Source organism: Fusarium pseudograminearum, chromosome 4 (genome assembly GCF_000303195.2).
Source record: "Fusarium pseudograminearum CS3096 chromosome 4, whole genome shotgun sequence".
In the NCBI taxonomy this organism is placed as follows: Eukaryota; Fungi; Ascomycota; class Sordariomycetes; order Hypocreales; family Nectriaceae; genus Fusarium; species Fusarium pseudograminearum.
Window position 1 is genome coordinate 2,078,204 of NC_031954.1, and position 9,925 is coordinate 2,088,128.

General features: G+C 51.1%; 3 protein-coding genes across 3 annotated transcripts; 2 read left to right on the forward strand and 1 right to left on the reverse strand.

Annotated features, from left to right (window-relative positions):
* Positions 1–546: 546 nt before the first annotated feature.
* On the forward strand, positions 547–5,174 carry FPSE_02801 (uncharacterized protein; the record flags this gene model as incomplete). Its single annotated transcript, XM_009255920.1, has 2 exons — positions 547–3,145; positions 3,193–5,174. The coding sequence occupies 2 exons, from the start codon at positions 547–549 to the stop codon at positions 5,172–5,174; spliced, it is 4,581 nt and encodes a 1,526-aa protein (XP_009254195.1).
* Positions 5,175–6,559: 1,385 nt separating this feature from the next.
* FPSE_02800 (uncharacterized protein) lies at positions 6,560–7,382 on the forward strand (the record flags this gene model as incomplete). Its single annotated transcript, XM_009255919.1, has 5 exons — positions 6,560–6,619; positions 6,668–6,801; positions 6,854–7,010; positions 7,072–7,147; positions 7,207–7,382. The coding sequence occupies 5 exons, from the start codon at positions 6,560–6,562 to the stop codon at positions 7,380–7,382; spliced, it is 603 nt and encodes a 200-aa protein (XP_009254194.1).
* Positions 7,383–8,125: 743 nt separating this feature from the next.
* FPSE_02799 (uncharacterized protein) lies at positions 8,126–9,925 on the reverse strand (the record flags this gene model as incomplete). Its single annotated transcript, XM_009255918.1, has 1 exon — positions 8,126–9,925. The coding sequence occupies one exon, from the start codon at positions 9,923–9,925 to the stop codon at positions 8,126–8,128; it is 1,800 nt and encodes a 599-aa protein (XP_009254193.1).

A 9,925-nucleotide genomic window follows, 5' to 3' on the forward strand; every position in this document is an offset into this window, starting at 1 on the left:
GTTCCCCCCCCCCCCTGCATCAAACATCCCTGTTATCCCTCCTTAAAGCTGGTCCACCATTGGGATTGATAACTTCAGAGAATAATTTGCAGCGAATAAGATCCCGGATTGATGGACCAAGCGTGATGGAATGAAGGCTCTTGGTGGTCAGAACGCAGGTACATTGGCATTGACATTGACAGCCCAACTGCTAAGTTAGACTGAAATTCCCCAAGGCGCCGTCGAGAGACCAAATTCTTAGCATCAGCCAACTTTGTCACGTCACAATTCCTCGACCTACAGCACCAACCTAGTCAAAACCTTCTAACCCAACCGCCAACTGGTCCAATCCTTTGCGCGTGGCTTTTTTTCGACCCATGCGGAAACCCGGCTTCCTTCTACTAACTCCAGCTAGCCTTGATTTGGTGAGAGTTGGTGCATTACGGTACGGTACGGTAGAGTGCCGTGCGCGTGGTAGGCCAAGAGAAGAGACAGAGAGGGTGTGTGAGAGACACAGAGACAGCTGAACAAAAGCCTTTTCTTTGACTCGACCCCCATCTCGACAAGATGCTCTCACCCTCATTCCCCTCCGCGTCCCCTTCTTCCAACGACAATGCTCGTCGTAAGACTCGACGTCGGCCCCATACCGAGTTGAACATTAACACAAACACTTCCTCACTTGCCTCTCCGTCGCCTAGGGAAAGGGACTCCATTCCTCTACCACGCACGCCTCCGCCAAAAGACTCAGAATACTGTAGATCCAAGTCAAAGTCAAGACACCAGAATACCAACAACCGGGAGCCTTCCAGGCCACCCATCTCCAACCTTTACGCGCATGAGTCGTTTCTAGAGAACCCTACTCCTGTCGAGGACGACATGGACCGCCGCCTGCCTCCTTCAAACAACCGCGATTCCCACGACCTGTCGCTCTCTCCACGAAACGTCACCCGAGACTCCCTTGTTGCTAATATGCTCCTGTCCCTTGACCAGTTTTCTATGGCACAGTTGAGCGACAAGTACGGTCCATCCACATCTACACCCGGATCACGTTCACATACCTTCGACGAGACCTCGTCCCAGTCTATCGCAGCCGAGCAAACCAGAAGCTGGGTGGCTTCCAATTCTGTCGCAGCCCCATCCCGACCCAACGGGCACCAATACTCTTACAGCTCAGACCTGGAGGGCGCGGACGATTCCAGTCGCATATCTAGTCGCGGCCGACGAAGCAACAGCAGCTCCAATTTCCAGTCCAGCTTCCCACGTCTAAATAGTGTTCGAGAAGGCCACAGAGCAGGCTCGTCTAGAGCCATGCATTCAAGAGGGGGCAAGCCGGGCAGCAGAAACAGCAGTGTAGCTAGTGTCGACGCTGGTTATGCTCAGGTGTTAGGGAGTCAACGTTACGGACGTGGGTTTGCGCGATCTGCGAGCTTTGACTACGGGCCACAACAGCAATCCTCCCCAGCGCCGGCCCCGGTTATCGAACCATCGTCGTTTCGAGTCGACTTCCCGAATAGTTACATCGACGACGAGTACGATGCGGCCCCAACCCCCAACGTCCCGGGCGGCCCACGGCGGCAACCGTCGATCCCCACGATGTCCAAAGCCGCATCGATGCCACCGCCGATACCACCCGCACCTCTCGAACCCCCTACCCTTGACCACAAACGAAGCAGTCGCTCTCTGAAGAGCTCATCCGGACGCAAAGCTGCTGCTTCGCGGGAACCGACACCCGCTGTACCAGCATTGGACCTCGATTCGGCGCCTGCACCCAATGTCGGCTATGGTAAATCGAAGGAGGCCGTGCACAGCGGCCCAACTACATCACATGCAGCTGCACCCGTCAAAGAGCGTCCGGGGTTTTTCAGGAGGGTCTTTGGCTCCTCACGTAACAACTCACAAAACACCAGCGAATCAGCAAATACCCCAGCACCCCAACTGAACTCTGCTGCAGACAACAAGGTGGCTGGTAATGCCTCGACGCCACCATCCAGAGATACGTCTTCATCACATTCTCATCATCCCGCCTTACAAAAGAAGCCTTCTTCCTTCTTCCGAAGGCGTAAGAAGTCTGTCACTGAAGAAACTCCTCCCATTCCAGCAATGCCTATGGCTCCTGTACCTACTACAGCTGTACCTAGTCTAGCACCCCAGGAACGAGATTCAAGCTTACCTCAACACCCGAGTCCTGCCAGCAGTTTACGCAAGGTCATGAACCCGTATATTCGAACTGGTCAGGGCGCCCCAGGGACTTCTGCTTCTCAAGGGCCATCACCACTCGCCGATATTTCCAATATGACACCGGAGCGAAACGTGGATCAAGAAGAGTACAAGAGGGGATTTTCCCCTGACTATTCGCCCAGTCCCAACGCAAGGATCACCACAGTCAGATCTGAGTCTAATGAGCAACTTTCGAAGCGAAATCACATAGATGGCACGCCTTCTCGCCTTCCACCAGAGAGACCTACTAAGACCATGGAATCACGAAACAACTCTTTCCTCAATCTAGATGGACTTAGTGACAACGAAGACGAGAATGGAATGTTCGGGTTCAACCTTGCCAGCATGTCAAACGCCAAATCTCAGCAGTCGGAAAACAGGGACAAGTCTGGCAGGGGCCATTCCAGAGATCCTCACAGACTGGAACAGTCTGATTCGGAAGACGAATTGGACCACGCCAACCTGGCACTGCCCATTGAAGGAGCTCGCGCCTCAAGTCCGGGATCGGCTTCAACTGGGACAGATTATAAGTCTGCTCTCAGTGCTGCTCCCAGTGTGAGAATTGAAAGCTCGGCAGATCCCAGTCCCAAGGTTCTAGGTACCTTTGATTCGATCAAGAACAAGGGTATTGATGAGCCTGAGTTTGTCATTGGTGATCCGACTGAAGATGACCGCCAGAAAGCACAGAAGATCTACGACGGCAACGAGGACTTCATCCAGAAAGGAAAAGCTGCTTCATTTATGGGCGAAGAGGGCCCGATTCGACAACGCACACTGCAAGCTTATATGGAGTTATATAACTTTACCAATCAGAGCATTGTTCAGGCCTTGCGACAAGTCTGTGGACGATTGGTTTTCCGAGCAGAAACCCAGCAAGTTGATCGCATTTTGGTGGCCTTTTCCAAGAGATGGTGTGATTGCAACCCCAACCATGGGTTCAAAGCAACAGGTAAGCGCCGACCCGCCCTTCCCATCGACTAAGCTAATTCATAATAGATGTCATCCACACGATTTGCTACTCGATTATGTTACTCAATACCGATCTTCACATGGCCGATATTGAGCACAAGATGACTCGCAGCCAATTCATCAAGAACACCATGGGGACCATCTTGCAGGCCGTTGACGAAGCAGCACCTGATGCTTTCCAGCGGGCGAGTATCCTTCCAGACAAGAATGGCTTTCCAAACGGCGAGAACCAGCAACCCTCCGAACAGGACAAGAGGTCTTTTAGGAATTCTTTCAGGCCACCAGCCCGTGCCGACTCTGGTACTCTGCCTGGGGAGGGTATTGAAGACTGTGGCCCCTTGGTCAAGTCACACTTCAGCGGAACCAGAAAGGCTTGGGAGGAACAGATAGAGACTGTTCTCAAGGGTATCTACAACTCTATCAAAGACGAGCGGCTGCCATTGTTCGGTGCTGAATCTGAAAAGAACGCCAGCTTGCAGCCTTCCAATAGCGGTGGTCTCTCTGTGATGGGCATGCTCAAGAGATCTCCGAGTGTCCTTAGCAAGGCTCCCTCGGAAAGCCAGCTGTCTGTTCGTGGTCGCATCAGCGACAATGGTAAGGCCAACTCGGCCAGATGGACATCCAAGAGTCGATCCCGCGCCGGCATGAGTCGTACCGGCTTTTCTTCTAGTCGTACAAGTTTCGATGATGGGAACTCATTGTGGAGTCCCACGGCCTCATCAGCTACTTGGAGCCGTCACTCTTTGGGCAGAACCCAAACATCCGTCTCTCAGGATTCCTTTGGTTCTGCCCTTCGTGGCGACTACCAGCAATCAATTGGCTTTGCCAACGCGTTGAGTCAAGCCATTATCCGGGACGAAGAAGTTTACGGAGACGGTGCCCCATCCATCATGAGCTCAGACATTCCGGCAACGCAGCTCCTCGAAGACGAATCGCTCGAACTCGCTGGACCTCCGTGGGTCAAGGAAGGAATGGTTACCCACAAGCATCATCTGGATGGCGTAGACAAGAAGGCCAAGGCCAGGAACTGGTCCGAGGTCTTTGCTGTTATTCAGAAGGGGCAGTTGAATCTGTTTTCTTTCCAGCCGAACAAATCTGTCCGTGCGAAGAACCGCGACAGAAACAATCGTGGCGGACCCGTTCTTGTTGGTGGTGGAAACTGGCAAGATAACGCAACGAACCTGGGCTCTTATAACCTTCGACAGACTCTCGCATCCGCCCTTCCGCCACCTGGCTACTCGAGGGCTCGACCACATGTTTGGGCTCTGAGCCTGCCCAACGGCGCCGTTCACTTATTCCAAGTGGGCACGCCTGAGATTTGCAAGGAATTTGTTACTACTGCGAACTATTGGAGCGCGCGATTAAGTACCCATCCGTTGACTGGTGGTATAAGTAACATTGAATATGGATGGAGCGAGGCCATCGTCAACAACGCCTTGGTATCGATCATCAATGAGACGGCCCCAGGCAAGACCTCCCGTCCCGGAAGCAGCGCAGCACAACACCACCACCGAAGATCGAGCGCCAACAGTGGAAGCTTCCGAGGATCAAGCTTTGATCAAGTCGCGGGTGCTTTTACCAACAACAGCGGACGTGGCAAACTGCCAGGCGATCGCATTCACATTGCAGAATGGGCGCCTCCGACCCAGAGCATGCGTCCCAGCAACCAGCCAGAGGCCGCGCAACTTCAGACCTTGGATGCATACGTCAAGGGGATTGAGGCAGAACTCCAAACACACAACCGACTTCGCAGTCCCATGCTCTTGGCGTTCACGCCTAGAGGCAGCAACGCCGTCAAGGCCATGGCCAACTGGGAGCGCAAGAGCGCATATCTACTCCGCGAGATTGTCAAGTTCACAACTTACGTCGATTGCCTTCAACAAGCCGAGACAAGGAAGCAAGAAATTTACCACGAGAGAGACCTGGCGCAACGAGCCGCGCGAGGCGAACTCAGCGATGGCGACATGGACGTCAGTGGAGACGAAGGAGATGTAACACTGAGACCCTAAGGGGTCCATGTACGAATAAGCATACATACGCATCAGCATTTCCTTTTTTAACGTACGCTGCATATCAGTTATTGGCGTTTTTGGTTTCTATTTGATCATCATTCCTCACACACGAATACCACCCAACCCTAATACCCAGACGTTGCGGTTCATGAATATTATTTACTTTTGCGGTGTATAAAACGCTATAGCGGAGAATGGGACGACGGGAAAGAAGACGAGGGCGTTTGATAAATGACACAGTGCTTGGATCTGTATACATTAATACTCTTCTTTGTAATGATACTGCTATGATATACGAACATATCACCGCATATGAGGATGGCATACTTTTTATCGTTTTGTTGCTGACTGTCTTTGAATGATGTGAAGTTTGAGTTGACTCGGGTAGACACAATATCTTGAGGAACATTATCATTTTCCAGCAACAGTTTAAGCCAGCTACCTAATTAAGCATATCTCTGTTCTCTGATACTTCAAGCCACTATTTTAGCAGACTTCCTAATTGAGTGTCGAGATAACAGATCTACGGGCACTTTTTGAGCCTACCTAGTTAGTCCAAGACGAAGGTCATGAGACATATTGCCTAGACCAGCAACCTCCAAAGATAAGCCATGTTTTGAAAGCATCTACAGCTATCAGACTACTACAATGTTGGATCTTGCAAGATATCTTTACTGGACTTGTTTATTTTTGTTTTATTCGTCATGTGATCTGTAATCCCACTACCTATGCCATGTCTCAAATCACAAGTTCTATTTAGATCTGTTTGCACGATAGCATCTCCCCCACGAATACTCCGAACTTATCCAACCCAACGCCAAGGGTCCATGTCTCACGTCTCGGACGCCAACTTCCCCAAAAGGCAGGTTTACAACTGACCAACCCCACAGCTTTTCTCTCCATGCAGAAATTCCACCTGTCGATCGCCGGTACTACCTTATCAGCGTGGGAGCGTCACAGCCTTTAACTGGACCCTGAGTCTCCAACCCGGCATTAGCACGTAGCGAATAGACGCGCAACATCTGCCGGTGCAGCGACACCATCAGCGCTGGTTGATGCCCATGCGCTACTCGCCTATCACGATGCCTCGTGCCTGAGAGATCAGCGGTCTTGGATTCCCAGAAGGGGAGATATGTCTTGTTATGCGCCGGATGTTTGTCCAACAAGGAAGGAGGGTGAGTGCGCAGTCTCTTGTGCATTCTCCGAAGATATACGGACTGAAAGATGAACGGAAGAAGTGCATCTGGAGTCGACTGGTATAAAGAGACAAGTACAGCGTGCCTGTGATATTGCTCACTCTCTGTACCTCACCTCTCTTCGGTATCCTATCCCAAACACTTCTCTTTACCATCTCCTCTCTTTCTTCGTCCCGAAGATTCAAGATGAAGTTCTCCCTCGCTGTCCTCCTTCCCGTCGCTGGTGTTCTGGCTGCGCCTACGCCGGTAAGCCAACCCCTCTGAACTGTTGTCAACTTTCTAACGTTTCCAAAGCCTGGTATCCCTAGCGATTCTACTGCCAGATCGCTTTTGAGCGGTCTCACTGTCTCTGCTCCCACCAACACCGACACTTACAACAGAGATCTTTTCCCTCACTGGCAGACATACGAGGGCACTTGCAACACTCGGTAACTACGCACATAGTGGAAAGAGAAAGAACAACGCTGACGCTGCTCATAGGGAATTCGTCTTGAAAAGAGATGGTACAAATGTTGTGACCAACTCTGCATGTGCCGCCACGTCTGGCACATGGAAATCCCCGTACGACGGCGCTACCTGGACACAGGCCAGTGACATTGACATTGACCATATGGTTCCTCTGAAGAATGCCTGGATTGTAAGCCCCAAACAAACTCTTGCATCATTCGTCTTTTTTGCGGATACTAACATATCAACAGTCTGGTGCTGCTTCTTGGACTACTGCAAAGCGAACTCAGTTCGCCAACGATGTAACAAGGCCTCAGCTGTGGGCAGGTAAGTCACCCGAGTCACCGATTTGCATGACAAAAGAGCCCGTCTAACGAATCTTTTAGTTACCGACAACGTCAACCAGTCCAAGAGCGACAAGTCCCCCGATTCGTGGAAGCCTCCCCTGACCAGCTTCTACTGCACCTACGCCAAGAGTTGGATCCAGGTCAAGAGCTACTGGCAGTTGACCATCACAAGCCCCGAGAAGACTGCTCTCGGCTCTATGCTTGATTACTGCTAGGTTTGCTCACGGTAGAGATGATGGTCTGACGGTTGGGGGAGTCGGATATGAGTGTAGTGTATATACCGATCAAGATGCTCTATGATTATCTTACAAATATTGTATCGTCGACGTTACTTAGGATAAATTGTGGTTTTCTTTTGTATCGAGCAACGAGCTTATCATGACAGCCCGTCTGGTCTTTCGGAGACGCAGATATTAAACTACAGAAGACATTTGTTCCCGTTCGTCAAGCGTGCTGCGCAAGGCATAGCGCAGAACTACTTGGAGAAGCACCAGGACTTGTGTCAAAAGACATGAAACTCAATCAGTAGTATCGGTTTGACTGTATCAGGTGTCCAAATTCATTCATCGGCACCTTCGATATGGCTCAAGCATATTTCGAGGGTCATGCACCATGATAAATTGTCCTGGTTGAAACTTCTGGACTATTCACAGTCATTCACAGTGAGAGCAAAAAGACACAGGAGGGGGTGTGCTCGAGAGCTTTTTCTATCTATCAGTCGTTGTTGTACATTTGTTACATGTCTCGTACATCATTAAACCTGGTGCTTCCTCATCTGCGACAGTATTCGCATTCGTGCCCTTATGTAGCCGGTCTTGTTACGGCTTCTCGCTTTTTTTATCCCGACCCCATTCTAAACGAAGAACAAAACAAAAGAAAATCCCGATGCATCTCTGCAGTGTTTGCTACTCTGCCTTGTGCTTCACTCGTCTTGGTTGTCTCTTCGGTGAAGCCAGGCCTACAGTTTAAGTGCCTGAGTAGCCTTGGCCACAGCCTCTTCCTGGGTATGTCCATTTCGCACCAAGAACCCGACCATGATCGCATGTTGTTGGAGATCGGCAGCCCGTTTTTCAGCCAGCTGGGGCGCGCTCTTTCGAATGAAGGCTAGGTGAAACGGTTTCTGGAGGGCGTATGGGTGATCGACCGGGAGGCAGCGCGCATGGGGCTGGTCAGGGGGGAAGTCGACATCTGCGAGTGTTGATGCCTCGGTGCCAGCAACCTCGGCGGGATGCAATTGGCCGCCAAGATCATTTACTAGTTTCTTGAAGCGGCGGCGGCCACTGGCGTGATTAGCCATCCATCTGATAGAATGAATGTATGGTCGGGGCATGGGAGTGCGGAACGAGTTGACATCCAAGTTGATGTCGGCACCGTACTCTGTGACTATCTTTGAAAACAGGTCCTCAAGGGGCTTGCTGCCAGTTTCGACATGGTAGCCGACGATGGCTTTGGTAATGTAGCCCAGTAGTGTGTTACCGTTAGAGTCACATCGATTGATTGTGAAGACAACGGGTCCGAAGCCCCATGCCTCAGCCCAACGTTTCTCGGACTCCGCAATATCATCAATGTTCTTCTTGATCACACGGTTTTGGCCATTCCAGTCAACCATGGCATGCTCGCCCATCACCAAAAGGGGGTGTTGGTAGGGAGCCATTGTATGCGGCATCATGGGGTTCATGTCCCAGCGCAAAAGGGTGGAAAGGGCGTCGGTAGTTCCAGTCTGGGCTTGGGGGGTGCGACCATGTTTTCCCTGCAAGGATTGCTTGAATGCAGTATGAAGAGGGTTACAGCCCTGGTTGTCGACGAAGTATGGTACTCGGTCGCGCAACCTGCGGATGAGGAGGTTAGAGAGAGCAAAGTTGCTCTGGGCCATGACAGCGATGTGGTAGATGGAGCATTGGGACTCTCCAGTGGGCAAGTTGATTAACTCGGGATATTCCTTGATTGCCTTTTCCGCCCGATCAGCACCGATATGTTTGGGTACAGCAAGGAGATGAAGGTGTAAAAGTGTCATGCGATCCTCAGCGCCAACAGGAAGCAAGCCGGCGGGGAATGGGAACTGTCCAACGAAAGGATAAGATTCCTTCCAGAACTTTTCCAAGATCTCACATGCGTGGCGATCCTTTTTGATCAAGCACACAAGATTGGGTGCCCACTTGACGTTGCTGAAGATGCTTTGGAAGGCCGGGTAAGAAAAAAAGAACTTAGCCCGCTCATTGTATGACAAAATCGCCTGGAAGTTCCTGACATACGTCCAGGTTGCACCCAGTTCGCTCAGCTTCTTCATTGTGTCATACATCAACTTATGAGCAGCAATGTGAAGCATTGTGTATTCGCATGAGTCGTTTACTACTCCGTTTGGAGTATCCCGATTAATGATGGAGTTGAATACAGTGTCAACATAGGGCTTCAGAAGCTCCTCAGGGTACTTGTTCAGTCTGCCCAGTGTGACGTGATCCTCCTCACAGAATACAATGCACTTCAAGCCACGGAGCTCACCATCCTTGATGTCCTGGGTATACAGAACAGTTTCAAGGGTTGCCGCGAAGTACTTGCATGTTGCAGCAAGGTTTGCCAGGCTGTGTTTGTTCCGATATTCAGGACGTTCATCGGTTTTTTCACCAAGTGCCTCAACAATGAGATAGAAGAGCTCCGGAATGAAAAGAGGGTTGTTTCGAGAAGCTGAAGGCCCGAAATTGTGGCTCAGAGAGCTGAGGCGCTCGTTATCGGGGTCGGCGTCAGAGCCAGAGCTTGACAT